Raw genomic sequence first — 20698 nt, 5'->3', positions numbered from 1 at the left:
AATTGGTGGGTTTTCCCATTTTTTTCTATCATCCTGAGGAAAAGGGAAGGATGCCAGTAACCTTTTAGGGCTCTGAAACTTCTTGTCAGGATTAATCCAAGTTTCTTCAAATAGAGAATTTAATTCCTTAGATGCAGGGAAAGAAGCAGAGGATGTCTTTTTTTACATTAAAATAAGATTCCTCATCGTCCTCTGTCACTTTGTCAGGAATGTGCAGGATGTCTCTAATCGCTTCTATCAGGGCCTGTATTCCTTGTGACACAGCTGTATCCCCCCCTCCCGAGTCCACCTCACCCTCCTCTGCATCTGATACATCATCATCAGTGTCAGCCTGCAGGATTTGGGCCACTGTACGCTTTTGTGGACAAATGGTAGGGGTCTGAGATGCTGGTATGGGCACTGTATCTCTATTCATCAGGTCATCCACAGACTGTCTTAAGTATTGCGTCTCTTTCTCATTTTGGGACAATTTATTTGAAATATTTGTGATCATCCCTTTTAATGAATCCAACCATACTGGTTCGGACCCACTAGCCTGAGAATGTGTACTATCCCAAGTACACTGTAGTGATCCCCCTGAGGAAGAAAAACACTCTGCCATGCATGAGACACACTCCTTTGACATTGTACAATGTGAAAGAACAAATCCACACAGGAGAAAGGTTAAAAGCATAGTTAACCCACACACAGCCCCCTAGGGAGACACGGAGTATGATCGAGCCAGCTACACCGCGCGCTTATAGCTAATGCCTAGCTTAGCTGGGTCGCAAATGAAGTACCCTTAATGGGGCTTTGTATTCTGAGATTGCCCCCCCCCCCTTGCTATGACCCCCAGGTACCGCTCAGATAAGCTGGAGTCCTTGTGGAGGAGCTGCGCTTCCCTGCTAGTCTGTCTGTGTAAGCTGCAGAGGGGAAATGGCGCTGGTGAGCTGCTGGATCCGCTCACAGTGAAGCACCGCCCCCTCAATGGCGCACGGTCTTCCCATTTTTTAATACTGGCTGAGGTGATTTTGGTGCTTAAAAGTGGGTACGAGCCCCTGTAAGCGCTGTGTCAGTGTGGGTAGTTGTTTAAAAACGGCTCAGCTCACCCCTCATAGCGGTGCAGCAATGCTGATCTGAGCCTGGAGACGCAGTCTGCACTCAGAGCTGTGCTCCTACCCTTGCTCTGCCAAAATAGCCTGCGACCCGCTAACCAGGACGCCGGCATAGTTCTCACCACTCTTCTACCTTCTGGCTCTTTTAGGAGTGGCGACATGCTGCGGGTATGTACGCTCGCAGTGGTAGGGCTTGCGAATGGTACCCTCTGGAGCTCAGTCTCCTGTCAGCGGGGAAAAGGACCATTAACCCTCCCCCTAAGTCCCACGAAGCAAACAGGCTGGTGCCAACCAGCCCTGTCTGCAAATAACAAACAGAAAATAAATGCAGAAAACTCTTCAGGAGCTTCCCTAAGCGTGACCGTCTCCTCCGGGCACATTTTCTAAACGGAGTCTGGTAGGAGGGGCATAGAGGGAGGAGCCAGCCCACACTATTGATTTCTTAAAGTGCCCAGGGCTCCTAGTGGACCAGTCATAACCCAAATGTACTAAGTGGACCCCAGTATCCTCTAGGACGTAAGAGAAAGATGCATAATAACATTTAACCATCAAATGATGTTTTTCTTCAATTTATATTAATCTACTTGTAGTATCTTGTACTTTGATATAACATACCATCCAATATAAGCTGATCTGTTGGCTTTGTTCTATTAACATAAGCTACAGTGTTCAATCACCGGTAATTTAGGCACCTCTTCTGTGTTTTTGTTGTAAAATTCTAACTATTACTACAATCTTTGAAACTACAACTTCTTCAAAGAGTAGATCTATTAAGGACAATGGTACACATCTCAAAATGTAATTTATTTTGTATATGCTACACACACCATCCTTTCAAACATATAGGATACCATGGTTTATTTAAGGTGTGTGTTACATTCCAGTGTGTGTTACATTCCAGTGTGTGCAGTTGGCTGTAAAAAGCAAACGGGGAGGTGTGAAGAATTGTTTGTCAGTGTATACCCAATGCAAGGTCATTCTATGTTACACTATGAACAAAACCTCCATTGTAATGGAATATATATATTTATATAAATATCACGGCTATCAGGTTGGAAACTACAAATTACCTATATGATGCATGAGATCTAACCTAGAAAACACTCCCCTGCTCCCCCCATCACTGCCCTTCCCATTCCACCTAAAGAAAGAAAAATAAAAGCCAGGTTTAAACGTTTAACACATTGAATATTGAAGTCTAAATAAATGATTGTGTTAAGCACCATGACCGCATCAACGAAATGGATTATAAATTAAATTTCCATAATGTATGCAACACAAATATCAGTGTGAACATAAATCAAGGTATTTTCTAAACACAGGTTAATTGTACAACTCCGCAAACTGTCTATTTTTTATGCAAAATAATCCACTTAACATTTGTCATATTGGTCTTAATCCACAGACACTTGCATCAGATGCCCTTACAAGGCTATCAATAACTCAGCTCCTCGGGAGAAAAAGCCGTAGGTAGATTGCTGAAACGTGTGCGTTATTTTTCAAATGTCCGTCTCTTGCAAGTGTTTATTGCTAGAAATTGTGCCAAAATGATTTGAAATAAAAACGGATTAATTATGGTAGAAGCCTTTTAATATAAGTGAGTGAGTTGGGAATGTGATTAATGCAAATTGTGTTGCTATCATGAGAATGGATGGGGACAACATCACAGGCCATATCTGTTTGCTGCCAAATAACTTTGGTAATTTACTGCATTAAGAATCAATAAAAAAAATAATGCTTTTCAAATGCATCACTATCAATCTGGAAGTAGTTACGGAGTGAACATTTATATTTCCATCTAATAACTATGCTACCCTATTTACCACCAACTTTTGAAGAGATTAAATATAAATATAGTCACTACAGTTTCTCTTTCAGTAACCTTGATCAGATTTAGCATAAATGTCAAAATAATACAATGTTCACTTTTGCTATTAAGATAGACAACATCAGTAACAATGCATAGTAGGCAAACACAGCCCTTGGGTTGTACATGGCTCTCATTAACTTATTACTGTTCTAATATTGTACCTCTAACTCCTCTGATATTATACAACTCTGAATACACCGTGCATGTAGCAGGTTATGACTGTAAGGTGAGGTCTTCTCACCTTCTTTACCTGCAGTGCTCTGTGGACTTTGTGAACACCTGATGCTGCTTTCTCAGGTCATACAACATGATCCAACATTTCCCCCTCAAAATGTGCTGCTGCATTGTGTGATGAAGGGCTGCTACACCTGCCACGTTGCCCACCACTGCCAAATGTAACTGATGCCTCTTACAAAATGCAACATTTAAAGTGCACCTGTAACCAAGTGTCAGGACTATGATAATGCAGCCTATGCATTCACTGAGAACCAAATAATGATAATAACGTTTGGTCAGGCAATATCTTCATTGGATTCTGGTGAACGTCTTGGCTGCATTTCCATGAATTCATACTTGCACTGGTTTCTGACTGAAGGAACAAGGAACTATGATAGAGTAGTCCATACAGGCAAGAAAAGAATATGCTCCACAAATCATTATGACACAACAGTAATAAATAGCACTGGAAGTACCCTCTAACCTGGCACACATATGCTTCTCCAAAATATGCTATTTTCAATGGGGTGGGAGGAACTGGGTATCTGTACGCATCCAAAGAATGCGCTTCCAAGTACCCCTCCAGGTTACCGTTCCACGTTCACCACAAGCTGGTGAAGGGTGCCAATGGGGCAGCAATGGTGCCAGCCCCTTGGTATTGTGTCCTGGGAATAGTGGACTCATGTTGAAATAGCTTATTTAAATAGTATATTTTAAAATATGGAAAGACATCTGGAACCTAGGGTTTCCACGTTTAATGGACCTAGTCACACTGCAGAGAAAAATAAAAGCGAAACAATGCCTATTAATAAATTAGGTATGTCGCATAACATTTTAATCAGCAAAAGAATATACATATAACGGTATATTCAATAAGAGTAGGGAACTGACGTCTTGTCGGAAAGACGGCAGTTTCCGACTGGAATAGGTCGGAAGGGGTTCCGACCTATTCAATACGGGTAAATTTTTTCCGACAAGTCGGTAAACCCGACTTGTCAGAATGCTGTCAGAAAGCAGGTGGATGGGGGGAATACCAGCCGATCCGCCTGCTGCTGTCGGAAGCGGGGCCAAATCCACAGGTTTTGGCCCACTTTCCGACAAACTCAATCCGACTTGAAAACAAGTCGGATTGAGGTGAGAAGATGGGGAGCGGTGCGGCGTGCTACGGGGATCGGGGATGAGAGGTCCCTCGGCCAGGCACCTCTCTCCCTGCAGTGCCTCCCCCGCAGACATCACCCCTGCTGCCAGCTCTGGCTGCCGATTTCAGCTCCCCCGCCGGCGGGCACACTGTTCCCCCCCGCCGCTGCTGTCAGCGCACCCAGCAGCGGCAGGACACGACACAGGGAATGGCCAAATCAGACAGTCGGATTTGGCCACTCTTTGAATAGGGGTTGTCGGGTCCATTCAGACAACTGCATGTCGGAATGGACCAGACTCTTATTGAATATACCCCATAGGCAGAATGGCTAGACTGCTACTGCACGAGATGCTAACATGCCAACGTCCGGCATTTTATTACAGCAGTGATTTACAGTGGCATCATTGCTATAAAATTACACAGACTGTACTCTCCTTTATAGGGTACAGAAACAACTCTGCTTTAATGGTATCTGACAGATCTTGCCATTAGTGTTTTTATAAAATAAAATAAAAACACAAACAAACTATAAATAAGGAATTACTATTGAATTTCAAGTAAAAACACTTGTGCTTACCGATATTATATGTTTACATTAAATCACAAAAGTCACAGCAAAGCAAAACGGTCAGATGAAGCAATTACCAAGAAGAATTAATTCTAATAATACTCTTAAGTTAACTAGGCAAAGCTTTCTCCAAAAGATCATGATGTTATTACCGTATACCGTACTTTAACGGTTTATTTATTCGCTGTCCGCAGGGCTGATTTACAGGCAATAAAATGCAATCACTACACAAACCCAAAGAAGGAATCATTCACTAATGGAACTTTTAGCGGAGAAGAGACCAATGACATGAGGTAATTCTTCTCAGGCAGGGATCGCTTTATACTTTAGAACGGTAAACATTCACTAACATATACATTAAGTAAAAGTTAAAATACATTATGACCCCATAAATATTTCCAGCAGTCAATAGGCCACTTAGTGTTATAAAAAACAGACTCTACTGGTCATTTAATACTTATGTAATTATTACACAGAGTTAGGCCATGGGAAGATGGGTATAATGTGACCAGTACAAGATCAGAGCAGTCATTAATACGGAGGATCAGAAAAGGGGTTGTATACCAAGTGCTGATAAATGCAGTTTTCACCTGGGAGTGCTTTGTAGAAAATGGGAACGTCTAGAACCACCGGGAGCAGCTCCTTTACTTTCATTTCGTGTCACTATACACTGTAATATGTTTAGAATATTATCCTTTCATATTACAACGCTGACCTTAATAAATACAATTATTATTAATAGTGGAAATTACACAAGTACTGGTATTTCAAATTTACCTTTAATAAATATCCAAATTACTTTTTATTTGTAGCTTGAATGTTAAACTAACGTGCCCATTAATTAGCCCTCTTCCTGTCCAGGTCTAACCCGATGACCGCTAGGCACCTTTTCTCAGACCTACATACACTACTAACGTATTGCCTTTTATAAAAACCACAGGAAGTGAAACAAACACCACCACGCATATCATGGACAGAAGTGGGAAGCATGGAAACAATTCATATTAATAATATTCATTACAAGTTGTTCTTTAACCATTACATCTATAGATATTGGGCCTGATTCAGACCTGATCGCTGCTGTGCATTTTCGCGCAGCAGGCGACCAGACATTAACTGCGCATGCACCGTAATGTGCACACGTGTCAGCAAACTACCATCGCCGGTCAGCGACAGGCTGGTGCGAAAATTCTAATCGCACAGCCATTCGTATGCTGCTTGACAGGAAGAGGCCGTTTGTGGGTGGTAACGGACCATTTTCTGGGAGTGTCAGGGAAAACGCAGGCATGGCCATCCATTTTCAGGGAGGGTGTGTGACGTCAGCTCCGGCCCCAATCAGGCATGTTCTGATCGCACTGTAGGAGTAAGTCCTGGGCTGCGCACAGACTGAACACACAGGGCAAATCATTCACTGATGAGTGAGCTGCAAACAGATTTGCAGCTGTTCGCTGAATGAGGGGGTTGTTAGCAACTCTGCGTACACATGCGATGGCACACTTGCGTGGCTAATATACACTCCCCTTGAGCGGTGACTATCTGATCGCAGGACTCCAATTTTAGCAGCCTACCGGTCAGGTCTGAATCCCCCCCATTGTCCTTTAAGGTTAGGTTGACTAAAAGCACTAAGTAGTGCTCCACTATAAATATGGCTTTGTGAGCCCACCATACCACAATGTAAATGGCGGCTTTATATAAGTGTCATAGAAGTCCACCACAGAAGTCATGGATTCATATATTACATAGATGAAAGAAACATGTAAGTTGTGTCTAGGGCCTTACATATCAGCCATATTTGTATCCAGTACCCAGAGAGTCTGGATGCATTGCTGGCCAAAAGGCACAGCTGCAGGTCTGCCAACAATTCTTTAAGTGAGGATTAAATCCCTCATGTTTTGCTTCTGACAGGCAACTATATTTTATAGCAGAGTAATGTAAATTGTGTATCAGAAATTGTGCAGTTATCCAGTATTAGCTATGTAGTGCAATAAATGTATGCAATCAACTTTGATGGCACAACTGGCTACAATGCTCTGTTTTCCACTTCAAGTGGCTTTGCATAGTTCAGGTACAGGGGCAGATTGAGAAATGCCCAATGCAGGATACAGATCAGAGAAATCTCCTGCATTAAGCAAAGTAACTGCAGACCACGGTCCCCTTTATTCTCAACAAGAACTATGGTCGGGCTAATTTACTAAGCACTGAAAAGTTTGCGCCTGATAGCAAACAGCATCTGAATATGGCAGAAGCCTTTCTATCCCTATGTGGAGAGGGATCCTCTGATCCCTGCCCGGCAGAGGCCATATGTTACTTCCCTCCCTGCTAACCCAAATTTGTTCCTTAACATACTCCGGGGTCAGAACATGCTATCACTATAACTTCGATGCTGGCACAGGCTCCTTTTTTTCAGCAGCTGTCACAGCACAACTTTTCAGTAAAATACTGTAAAAAAAAAAAAAAAAAAATGCATTTCTTATTATTGCAACATGAAATAATACTTATTCAGTCACTCTGCCACCAATAATAAGCATATCCATGTGTACCGTACAGTGTGTTATCTGAAAAATGACATGACAATATAAGGGCTGAAGAATGCGCTGTGTGACTCTATTGGTGGTGCAGGTATTATAAAAGCAGGAAGAGACTGCACCACTGTAACACACACCAATGCTGGGTACATAATTAGACGATACATCGTCCGCCCGTACACACCACGCTATATATTGTTTATTAGCCGCATTCTGCTGCATGCTGTCGGCTGCCGGGTCGTCCCACCTCCAGTGGAGCACAGCAGATGAGACAACTTTTATGCTGACGGGTTGGAGTTTCAAGAAGTGTGTAATCACTATCCAATGTGCATGATATGTCAGTCCGATAAATCGGTTCGGACGACATATTGCCTAGTGTGTACCCAGCTTAAATCAGCTGCCCTAGCAATATCTTTAAAGTAGACTCATCAGTTACATACAGTAGAAGCTAATTAATATTGTGTAAGCCCATATAGTGGCTACCGTCCCTGTCAGTAGGGGATTTCCGCTTTAAGAGATCTTAACTATTACATTCCTAAAAGAAATATATGGCATCTCTTTCTCATTTTCTGTCATGGAGAAAGTATGGCTTGAGAAGTTAGTGGCATATTATGTACTTCATTGTGGCAATTATTATGCAACAAATTTATTTCCACATTTTAAATGCACTATTGGAGATAAAGAAATTAATTTTGTAATTGGAAACAGAATCGACGTGTAAATTACAATTCCTTCAAAAGTATTCTCTGTAATATATCCATAGCTTGAAGTGATAGCCATTAGCTTTACACTATATCAAATATGACTAGATTTGGCTGAAAAGAAATTCATATTTCTGAACTCATTTTAATTATCTTGGGTTCTACTATTTGAATCTATTTCCCATATACATTTGGCACAATTCTACTTAAACTCATATATAATGCCAAGGAGTTCAGTTATGGATTAAATGCAGATCCTAAAACCAAATCAATTCAAACACAATTCTTTCCACTATTAAATCTTGCTAAACAATTTATCATCACCATACATTAAAAATTATGACCTCATCTGAAGAAACCGGCTTATCCTTTACACATATTTGTAAAAAAAAATGTTTTTAAAAACTGGATACATTACGCGAAGGGGGTTTATTTAAACATGCACGTTTTATCTTTATAGTCGATATGTGGTATATGGGAGATTATCGATTCACAGGTCAAACCTTCCGAACAGCACATTGCGCTTTATTTCTTGTTATATAATAGGATCATTCTATGCCAATACAATACATATCATCCTACAATTTATTTGTATTCCCTGCACATATTCAATACTATATGAAGGTGTCAATTTATTTATTTATTTTTTCATTTCAAGTAATTTTTGATTTATAAAACTCACAAATTAAGGCATTTTTTAGCACACAAAATCATAATTTTCTACAACCAGAATTGAGAGTTAAACAAAAAACAAAAACCCATTTTGTTCAGAACATAATAGGCGACAATTTTAAATATCACATAACAAGGTTAAAGTAGTCAGCTTTTCAATGTCACAGACTCAAACTAAAACAAAAAAAAACAAGAAGAAGATAATGATAAAAAACGAACAGTGGTTTAAAATGTGCAAATACTGTTTTTCCGGTATGCGGTTATGTGACCGGCGGTCTCCCAACCACCTGTCTCCCGAACCTAACCTGTTTTTCCTTAATGTTTTAAGACTGTCCTCACTAAATTTCAAGTTTGGATCTAAAAAAACACAAATTAAAAAAAATGTTTAATATTTGTTTGGGCTTGTTAAGGTGCATACACACAGTAAAAATTCTAACTATCTTCGATTTTGACTATGCGATATTGACTAAGTGCCAATTTTGACTATACATTGTACTAGATAGTCAAGATTGACTTGCCTGCACAGTCTATCTAGCCTTGCGATACCAATCCCGTGGGAACTGCACATCACGATTGTAAGGTGGCTAACACCTTGCGATTTTGACTATATAGTCAAAATCGCAAGGATAAGTCTCACTGGTGTATGCACCTTTACTTTCTTAATCTTAGCAGTATTATTTATATAAATTGGTTTCCTTAACAGTTTTATACATTAGAGAAAGTTAATCTAATGGTGCGTTATATTAGAAGCTAACAATTTCTTTTCTGAAATAAAAATAAAAAATAGGATTTTAAATACCTACCAGTAAATCCTTTTCCCGTAGTCCATAAGGGATATTGTGGACAGATTAGTATGATGGGGTATAGACGGGTCCAAAGGAACCAGTGCACTTTAAATTTCTTCATTTGGATGTGCTGGCTCCTCCCCTCTATGCCTCCTCCTCCAGGTCAGTTATAGGTAAAACAGTGCCTGAAGGAGAATTACATACTTGAGAGAAGGAACATAATAATAAGTGTGGTGAGATTTACACACCAGCACACCAAAATATAACCGGGCCAGTAACGGCTGGCAACATTAACAGCAACAGCTGAACAGGTAACACCTAACAGAGAACCTGCAGAAAGTTAGGGTGCCCAATATCCCTTATGGATTGGATTTACCGGTAGGTATTTAAAATCCTATTTTCTCTAGCATCCATAAGGGATATTGGGGACAGATTAGTACGATGGGGATGTCTCAAAGCTTCCAGAATGGGCGGGAACATGTGGAGACGTCTGCAGTACTGCCTACCCAAACTGGGTATCCTCTTTGGACAGGGTATCAAATTTGTAGAACTTCACAAAGGTGTTCTTCCCCGACCAGGTAGCAGCTCGGCACAGTTGGAGGGCCGAGACTCCATGGGCAGCTGCCCAGGAAGATCTCACCGAGCTCGTAGAGTGGGCCTTCAGAAACTGTGGAACAGGTAAGGCTGTCGACACATAGGCCTTGCATAGTAAGCAGAATCCAACGAGCAATAGACTGCTCTGAAGTAGGGCAACCCTGCTTCTGTGCATCATACAGCACGAACAAGGAATCCATCTTTCTGATCCGAGCCGTCCTCTTGACATAGATTTTCAAGGCTCGCACTGCATCCAATGCCTCCGGAGGGGCAGAAGTACTAGAACTGGTCGGAATCACAATAGGTTGATTCAAGTGAAACGCGGAGACTACCTTCTGCAACAACTGCTGTCTAGTCCGGAGCTCCGCTCTGTTCTGGTAAAAGACCAAGTAGGGACTTTTACACCATAAGGCCCCTAATTCTGAGACAAGTCTAGCAGAAGCCAGGGCCAGTAACATCAATGTTTTCCACGTGAGGTACTTGTCTTCTACCGTAATCATAGGTTCAAACCAGGAGGACTGTAGAAAGCGTAACACCACCTCCAAATCCCAAGGTGCCGTAGGAGGCACAAACTGAGGTTATATGTGAAGCACCCCTTGCAAGAACGTCTGAACTTCTGGCAGAAGACGAAAAGAGCTGAAATCTGGACCTTAATGGATCCAAGACGTAAACCTTTATCCACTCCCGTCTGCAGGAAACGAAGGAATCCCCCCCAAGTGGAATTCCGCAGATAGATATGTGCGTTCCTCGCACCGAGACATATCTCCGCCAGATATGATGATAGTGTTTTGACGTCACAGGTTTTCTGGCTTGCACCACAATGGCAATTACCTTTTTGGAAAGCCCTTTCTGAACTAGGATGTTCCGCTCAACTTCCATGCCGTCAAATGAAGCCGCCGTAAGTCCGGGTAGACGAACGGTCCTTGCTGAAGATCTCTACTTAGCGGCAGAGGCCAAGGGTCCTCTACGGACATGTCCAGAAGAGCCACATACCACGCTCTTCGGGGCCCATCCGGGGCAATCAAGATTGCTTGCACTCCTTGATGCCTGATACTCTTGAGTACCCTGGGGATCAACGGAATCGGAGGAAATAGGTAGACCAGCTGGTAAGGCCAAGGCGTTGTCAGCGCATCCACTGCGCTCGCCTGAGGGTCTCTGGTTCACGAGCAATAGCAACGAAGCTTCTTGTTGAGGCGAGAGGCCATTATGTCGATCTGTGGGCAGCCCCACCTGTCGATGATCTGTTGAAACACCTGAGGGTGTAGCCCCCACTTCCCTGGGTGGAGATCGTGGCGACTGAGGAAGTCCGCTTCCCAGTATCCAAACCTGGGATGAAGATTGCGGACAGTGCTCTTGCATTTCTTTCTGCCCAGAAGAGTATTCTTGACACTTCTCGCATGCAGGCTCTGCTTTTTGTCCCTCCTTATCGATTGATGTACGCCACAGCTGTGGCGTTGTCAGACTGGACCTGGCTCGCCCGATCACTGAGTAGAGGGGAGGCCCGAAGTTCCAGGATGTTGATCGGAAGGAGGGCCTCTTGGGCAGACCACCTACCCTGGAACTGTGCCCCCTGGGTGACAGCTCCCCATCCTCTCAGACTCGCATCCGTCGTGAGGAGGATCCAATCCTGAATCACAAAGCGTCAACCTACCTGCAGGTTGGAAGACTGTAGCCGCCACAGGTGTGAAATTCTGGCCTGGTGTGACAGACGAATCTTCCGGTGCATCTGAAGATGGGAGCCCGACCACTTGTTCAGGATATCCAAATGTAACGGTCTGGCATGAAACCTTCAAAAACTGTATCGATTCGTACGAGGCCACCATCTTTCCCAACAAGAGGAAAGATGGTGGCTTCATACAAGAGAGGACACCAGCGCACCCAACGCTGCACAGCCCCAGTGAGGCTGTCAGCGTTTTACATCTACATAACCAACAGTGAGACTGTCTTATGAAAATTCCCTCAGATGAATGATATTTGTGCACAATATAGCGGCTCTCTCCCCTCTACACCCGGTACCAGTGATCCAGCGTGTGACCGTTATGGAAGAGCTGTATGAGGCTGCTGCTGCTTATGCAGAGGAAGGAGCCAAAATTAAGCTGAGCCCGCTCTGATGTAGCTCCACCCCCCATAATGGCGCTGGAGGTACTGTGTAATATTTATACTGGCCAGGTCTCCCTATGTGTTTGTAGCCTCACATAAATGATTGGTACAAGAATATTTATCCAGTCTCACGCAGGGGCTACAGCGGGTCCCCTCCAGGAGGGACCCATACGGCTCACCCGCGCTTCTGCCGCACAGTGAACCGGGGGTCCACCTTAGCGGGGTCCCCGGTGTGTACTCACCATCGATGATCACCTTCTGGCAGCGTTAGGGGTGTGCGGCATGCTGCGGCTGCGACAGCCAAGGTGCCATCCCCCGCTGAACAAACAGCCCCTCAGGACGGTGGTCCTGCAGTGGGGAAGCGGCTCTGCACCTCAAGAAGCCGGTGACCGCCCCCCCCAACTCCCAAGGGGCAGGTATGCTGTTGCCCAAACAGCATACCGAAAGAAATCAAAGTTTAAAAGAAATTGAAGAAAATACTCTGGAGCTTGCAGAGTGTGCATCCTCTCCTGAGGGCACTTTTTTCTAAACTGACCAGTAGGAGGAGGCATAGAGAGGAGGAGCCATCACACCCAGTTGAAGAAATTTTAAGTGCACTGGCTCCTTTGGACCAGTCTATACCCCATTGTACTAATCTGTCCCCAATATCCCTTATGGATGCTAGAGAAATTATATAAATATCGGATAAGTTATTTGGTTATTAATATAAATCATAAGAGTGACTTGTTTAGATCATTAGTTCTTCTGTTGGTAGAGCAGGATGTAGTTGGAATCCCGATGGTCAAGATGCCTGCGTTCAGAAGACCGGCGCCGGAATTTCTACACCACTCAGAATCCAGACAGTCAGCATGCCGAAACTTAAGTATGAGGGGTAGGGGGAGGGTTAGGCTACAGTGTGTGGGAGGGTAATAGGCTGCGGGACAGGAGGGTTAGGAGAAGGGTTAGCAGACTTACTAAAATGTGTCCGGATTCTGACCGTCGAGATGCCGATGTCGGGATCCCGTACCCAACCTTGTCGAGCAATATATGCATTGACAATCCAGTGATTTGGAAAAGTGGGGTGGTTGACCACATCAACCTATCAACTAAACTAGTCTTCAGGTACACATGAATGATAACCCTTACTACTCAACCTACAAAGTTTCTTTCTGGACACGAAATCCAATTGCATTGTTAAAATGTCTTTGCATTTTTACCATGGATATTAAAGAGACAAGCACTCAACTTTTCCTGTGCAGAAATTTTGTTTTTGTGCTGATGAAACTAAAGTTACGAATAATTCCTGCTTATAACCTATAAAAAAGATGTACGCCAGGCTCTTTACAGGCTGTGGAATCTGTAACATCAAATATAGAAAGGCTAAACAAAGCCCTACATGCAGCACTAGCTTACACAAATAGTGCTTGGGCCTAACAGAGCAATATCTATAGATCTAATGAGTATAGAAATAACAGTGCAGTGCCCATGGGCAGTACATAATAAAATAACAATATATAGTGAGAACTTCTCTGCTAGCTCAAACACATGCTTAAGACTGTATAGGAAGGTATACATTGAACTTGAAAGGCAAACTTCATTGTGTTAAAAAATAAGTTACCAGTTAACATGAAATTATAAGAAAACAAAGAAAATATATCAGATGTTGCAATGTGTCCAAATGGTGTAAATATCAACATTCTACGGTATGTCGACAATTGTCAATTAAATGTAATGACATTTTAAAGTTTACCTTTAAACATCAATTAACATTTCCCAATTCAATAGTATGTGACAAGCCAGCTACATAACCTGCTTCATATATATATATATATATATATATATTGAACAAAGGCTGCGGCACTCAGGGTCTTAAATTCAGAAAGCTTGTATTGAAGTTCAGTTACATAGCGCACCCGCGCCCCACCAACGTTTCTGGGATTTTAACCCCTTTGTCAAGGTGTAGGTGAAAGAAGAAAAAGAAGAAAAAAGACAGTACTCATCCATTTAAAGACAGAAGCCCGCCACGCACCGTGCAGAACAGCTCCCGCGCCTCCGTCCCCGCCGCCAGGTGGTGCAGGAAGATGACGTGTAGTGGCGCCCTCCGCGCGTCACTGTTGATCCGTTGCTCGGTAACCCTACGGCGCTGCCGGCCCGCTGCCTAGCAACCCTCTCATCGCGTCGTCATACTGAAAAAGGGAATCGAGATGGCCAACTATTGCGCAAGGAGGCAACGTGGATTTTTAAACTCAACACCATCTCTACAGCAGGACTCAACAAGAGGATTGCCTGGAGTATCTTTGGCTGAATGGGAAGGAGACCTCCCAATTCCCTTGGCGGGGAGGACCGACTTCTCAGGGCCCCATACACCCCCCTGGCGAGGGAGTGTTGGCTTATGGCCCACCGAGGCAGGCAGTCCATCAAGTGATGAGGCTAGCCAGCTCAGGGACGTGCTGTCTTTGCTGCACGCCCCAGGCCAAGATAGAATATTGTAATGTCTATTAGCTCTTTTTCAGTATGGCATTTGACACTGATCCCGATTGTGACACTCCCTATCTCCAATCATGGGTGCAGTTTGGGCATATGCCCCCCACTTTGACTCCCCTTGGGTATATTAAGGCTCCCCCCTTGGGTGATCTATCTTCTCCTGACTTAAGTGGTGGATTAGGTCCCCTCCAGTATGTTGCCGGTTCTTTTGTTCCCCCTTAGCAGCGTGAGTTTGTCAGCACCTAGATCAATCGGTATGTCATCCTATATGTAGCATGCAGCTGCACAATTTTCGTGGTGGTAATAGTGTGTTTTGTGTCTCCTTCTTACAGCTCCTGAGCCTCCGCCCTGACGACGCGATGAGAGGGTTACTAGGCAGCGGGCCGGCAGCGCCGTGGGGTTGCCGAGCAATGGATCAACAGTGACGCGCCGAGGGCGCCACTACACGTCATCTTCCTGCACCACCTGGCGGCGGGGACGGAGGCGCGGGAGCTGCTCTGCACGGTGCGTGGCGGGCTTCTGTCTTTAAATGGGCGAGTACTGTCTTTCTTCTTCTTTTTCTTCTTTCACCTACACCTTGACAAAGGGGTTAAAATCCCCGAAACGTTGGTGGGGCGCGGGTGCGCTATGTAACTGAACTTCAATACAAGCTTTCTGAATTTAAGACCCTGAGTGCCGCAGCCTTTGTTCAATCTATTAGCATTTACCCTGAGGGCACCGGGGCATTTGACCAGCGGAGGGAGTCCCGGGCTTTAGAACACTGTATATATATATATATATTGTCAAAGTCGAAAAATATTCCTGTACATACACCACGTACTAACAACACACACATGCCCACTGCACGTGCACGTGTTCCGCCGTGCGTGCACATATCCGCAATTTGCGTATGATCGCTCCCGCGGTCCTGCGCGTGGTATGGGTATTTACGGCGGAGTTTGTGAGCGCATAGAGGGTTATCAAAACATTACATATTTAACCCAAATAGTGCACATTGTACACATAGCCCCCCTGCACCACATCAGCACGTATCAACAGATTAAATGATTCCAGGACTAAGGGATTCGCCTTTGCATGATAGGAAGGGACAGACTAAGGTTATAAGGTGATGTCTAGTATCCAGCTGTAGGGTATTTTAAGGGTAACATTCCGGTGTTGGTTAGAGGAAGATTGCATGTTCCTGCGTATAGTTATGTGCAGAAGTAGAATATAGATATAAACTGTATTTACTGTATTTTATGTATGCGGCGGGAATCCAGAGGAGACCACCCACAAGAGCAGTTGAGAAAGACATCGCCCACCTTTTCAAATCAACCTATGACCTCTCTTGTAATGTAAAGATGCATCTCTGTGTCCAATGGACAAAGGGATTACACTATCCATTGTATTGCTTTTGGAAGTAGTGTATAAAAAGCCTGTTGCTGCCTGGCCGGTCAGAAGACTCTTAACGCTATCTACCTGATTAGCGGAGGACTGGACCAGGTTGCGCAAGCGAATATTCTCACGTATGTACATTGACTGTAGCCATTTACTCTGTTGTATATTGTAGTGTATAAATTGTATTGTTATCCCCTTCCAGATATATACGCTGAGGTTTCAGAGCCCAGTGTTTAACTACAAATCGGTGTTGTGTCCTCTTTTCCTTGCTAAGGTTTAAAGCGTATTACATTACCTAACTGTATAAGGTTTAAGAGTGTATTGATAAGGTGTGTACGCACTGCGGGTACTTTATACCGTCAGTGCTGCATAAGGTTTAAGGTGTAACATCATTGCAGTGCTTTGCTGCATAATGTTTAGAGTGTAATAATATCATTGCATTGCATTACTAATAAGGTTTAAAGTATATCAAGAGTGTGTGCTCGCTGCGTGTACTTTGTACCCCCAGCGTGGCGTTTGTACGCTAAGTCCGTATAAGGTACGGGACTCTGTACGCAAATAGTACGTAGCGTGTGTATTAAGTCTAGGGGCCGCAGCGGCTTCATGATAAAAGTGTGTTTAAAGGTATAGCATTATGGTTTAAGATAATATCGACATTATCAATATATATATATATATATATATATATATATATATATATTTTTTAAATTCCTGTCCGTTGCTGATGGCACTAGTATGCAAAAAAGTGGAAAAAGAAAAGAAAAAAAGTTTAAAAACCTGCAGCCTCTGTTCATCTAGAAAAATTAATTGCATATAGTTATGACAATTCCACTTTAAAGTCACACCAGTTAGTTTATTAGCCACAATGGAAAAGACGTTAATGCTCATGCTAAATTATAGCATCATTAATCTCCAAATACAATAATTCAGGAGATGGAAGGGAAAAAAAAAAAAGAAAAAAAAAATGGCCACATTATGTCTACATCAGGAGGGCAGCTATACGACTCTGAAACAAAGTAGTTCTAGAATGCCTTTTAGCTTGGTAGCTTAAAAGTGTCTGCACTCTCATGTAAGCACCACCCTTATTGGACCTCAGCTGTCAGACTGCCAAAGGATCCTCTGGAAGGGCAGGAGCTGAGCAATTCCACTCCTATCCCTTGTACTGCCCTGAATACAGGGTGCTGAATGTGTAACAGGGAAGGCACGGTCACACTAATCTGTGGGGGACGCAGAGCATCCTGGTGACATCATATGGATTTCCTGCAGCTTGGATATTAACTTTGATTAGGACCAGCAGCAAATAGAATATTAACATGCAGAGGAAATCGGTCAGACTACTTATGCTGTATGCGCCATAAAGTATAAAAATCGAAAATGTAAAACTAGTTTGTATATGTAAAACTGTATATATAAAAAAAATCTCAGCTAAAACTATATCTCTACCATCTTCCCAACCATGGCGTAGAATTCCATATACTGGATGGATATGTAAAACATTTTCTGCACACTCACAAGAATGTGTAATCGCCAATAACCATCAAATCAAAACTCCCCAAGCCTAGCCTAGCCTTGTACACCCTCCTATCTACCAAGACCAGATGTGATCCTTGTTTATATGTTGGGTTATGGGTGAAACCAACATATGAGGTAGAAAGAGAGAACTGCAAACCTGTCCTGTTCCTGGCTCTGCTCTACATATCCATAAGTCCCTGTACAAAGTGCAGTTATTAGCGATTGTTATATTCGGGTGAAACAGGAGATTGTTCAAATAAATATATGGTGGGGAAATCAATTGGGCCTCAAAAAAAACAAAAACTTGCGGACCTCACACCCAGTTTTGGATTACCGTAGGAATGCACGCTCCCGATACCCGTGGTATCCAATTTTTTAAAAAAGCACGCAGAGTTTTCACCTCTGATAACCCTGCAATGCGTGAAAAAAAAAAAGATACTCACCAGTCCGGTGGTCTCCTCGGCTCCTCCATCTAGGAGGTGGATTGGATATAAATGCAATCGCTTTTTCATTGCATATCGGGATATCCTATTTGACTGTCACAGAGGATTACATTAACAAACCTATTCTGCGAAAAACATACCTAGAGAAAGGCGTCATACATGCAGGTCTCATCTATACAAGGACTCTGATATAGTTATGAACACAGTGGTATACAAATGCTTATAGGTTCTCCGGATACATAAAGCCTCCATTGGAACATTATTGTGCTGAAAAAAGTAATTTCACTTAGATCCTATCCACTTCCTATGAGACATGGGGGGGTAATTCACACTGCATTGCTGCAGCGCCAGTGATCGCAGTCTGAATCCTTTTGTGGAGTGCGCACGCACACCCCGGGAGCCCAGTGAGATGCTATGAGGGCTGCGATCGCCTCTGCCTGATTGACAGTCAAAGGTGGTTGCGGGGCGTGCCAACGGCGGTCCGGACAACGGAGGCATGTCTGGATCGTTGCGGGGGAGGGCTGAGGCGGCTGCGTGATGTCACATGCAGCGATGCAACCCAGGACGCGGCGAGTAGCGGCCTGCAAGCTACATGGAGCTACTTGCCAGGTACAAAAGCATCACCGCCGTGCAATGCTTTTGTACCTGTGCGTGGGGTTTGGGCCTGAAATGAGGGGCGGACAAGCCCTGTGCTGGGCGTCCCCCCCCCCCCCCCCCCCCCCCGCATGTCAGAGTAAATGATTGAAAATGTGCTAATCTATGATCGGATCTGAATTACCCCCATGGTGTCATATGAAATAATTATTGTGTCTTTCATTTTAATTCATTGCATTACAGCCTCTGATGAGGAAATTTCTTAGGTTTTAAGCAACCGGTTGTGAATATTATCTTTATGAATACATATTTTTGGAATGATAAAATGGTGAATTATTTATTTATTTACAGTCTCTTATATAGCGCAGCATATTCCGTTGCGCTTTACAATTGGAACAACAGTAAGAAAAGCTTAACACAGGTTGAGTATCCCTTATTCAAATTGCTTGGGACCAGAGGTATTTCGGATATTGTATATTTGCGTATTTTGGAATAATTGCATACCATAATGAGATATCATGGCGATGGGGCCTAAATCTAAGCACAGAATGCATTTGTGTCTCATACACACCGTATACACACAGCCTGAAGGTCATTTAACACAATATTTTTAATAACTTTGTGAATTAAACAAAGTGTGTGTACATTGAGCCATCAGAAAACAAAGGTTTCACTATCTCACTCAAAAAATTCACTATTTCAGAGTATTTAGATATGGGATACTCAACCTGTATTACAATTCATGTGCTACATAAAAAATAAATAAATATAGTTTTCCGAAGTGAAGGCTACATACATCCAATTTCCATTGCTACGTGTTTTGCTAATGTAAGAAGATTTTAAATCCCCAGTGCCAAAAATTATTTACACCAGTGGTTCCCAAAATGGGTGCAGCGGGGTAATTTCAGCGGTGCCACAGGATAATGAGTCAAGGACCAAATCACATTTTTTATGTTCCATGCGATAGGTGAAACCAGAGCTGGTGACTAGCAATCATAAAATATGTGCACCACTGTCCACCACCACACAACTGAACTGAAGCATGATCTGTAAGTACAATTTACTTAAGTGAATAACGTTTGCAGAATTTCCAACAAAAATCAATCTGTCCTTGAGGTGCCGTGATACCAATGCTGATACTTTAGGGCTCTGTGAGTCAATAAAATGTTTGGGAACCACTGATTTATGCCGCTGATGGTACCAAGCTCTCTCAGTCAAGAAACTGGACATAACATTATATACAGTATATTATACAAGAGCATCTACCAGCAAAAGAAAATGGGGGTTTCTATTGGCAGAATTAACTGTATTGATAAATGATGCTTAATTAAGGGAAAATTAAAACCTTTCAATGTGGCAAATTACAGTTAATAATAAAAACAAATCAACCATTCGCCCCACGAGACCTTTGAAATAATGATATATATATATTACCTTTCCCAGCATCCTGCCCAAGAAATAATAGTGCCTGGCAAAGGAGTCTCCAACGAGCATTCGTGCTGCAGGATTGGGGTACAGCAGACCCTCATTAGTAGTTTTAAAAAATCCCTGGTTAGGATTAAATCCAGATTTCAGCAGCTCATTTAAAAATTCTCGAAATATTCCACCACCATCAATCCCAGCCTCATCCAGACCATGTGTGTTAAGTAAATGGACACGGATTCGCTTCTTGAGATCAGGTTCTGCAAGAACAGAGAAAAGGCAAACTGTACAAAGCAAAGATTTATACTGTACATCACTAAAGCAAAATATTTAATATTATAAGTGCGTTAGTGTCTTTAATAAATATCAGTAGTAGAATTTGTTTTCATAAATGTGCAGTAAAGTGACAATATCATAATAAATTTCCCCATTACGACCATGGAAGGTATCCAATTGCAGCCGATCCGTTTTCGGCAGGTGAAAATGGACCCACGATCGTAAAAAAACACATGGGATCGGGGATAAGTCCCTGATCCCATGTTTATAGTGGCCCTGGCAGCCGCTTATCTTGCCTGCCAGTGCCGCGATAAGTGCCGGCATCGGGGGGAGGAGCCCGCTGCATCA

At 43.1% G+C, this 20698-nt stretch overlaps 1 protein-coding gene across 3 annotated transcripts in view; it reads right to left on the bottom strand.

Moving 5' to 3' along the window:
- The window catches only part of UBE3C (ubiquitin protein ligase E3C), a 418441-nt gene that overhangs the window by 55896 nt on the left and 341847 nt on the right, over positions 1–20698 (bottom strand). For all 3 annotated transcript variants that reach the window (XM_063921903.1, XM_063921902.1, XM_063921904.1), the window contains exon 19: positions 20087–20334. In XM_063921903.1, the coding sequence (XP_063777973.1) occupies positions 20087–20334 (248 nt within the window). The remainder of the gene's footprint in view (positions 1–20086; positions 20335–20698) is intronic.

This window comes from Pseudophryne corroboree, chromosome 5 (assembly GCF_028390025.1).
Source record: "Pseudophryne corroboree isolate aPseCor3 chromosome 5, aPseCor3.hap2, whole genome shotgun sequence".
In the NCBI taxonomy this organism is placed as follows: Eukaryota; Metazoa; Chordata; class Amphibia; order Anura; family Myobatrachidae; genus Pseudophryne; species Pseudophryne corroboree.
Note: the sequence above shows the minus strand (reverse complement) of the source record. Positions and strands in the feature narration are given on the sequence as shown.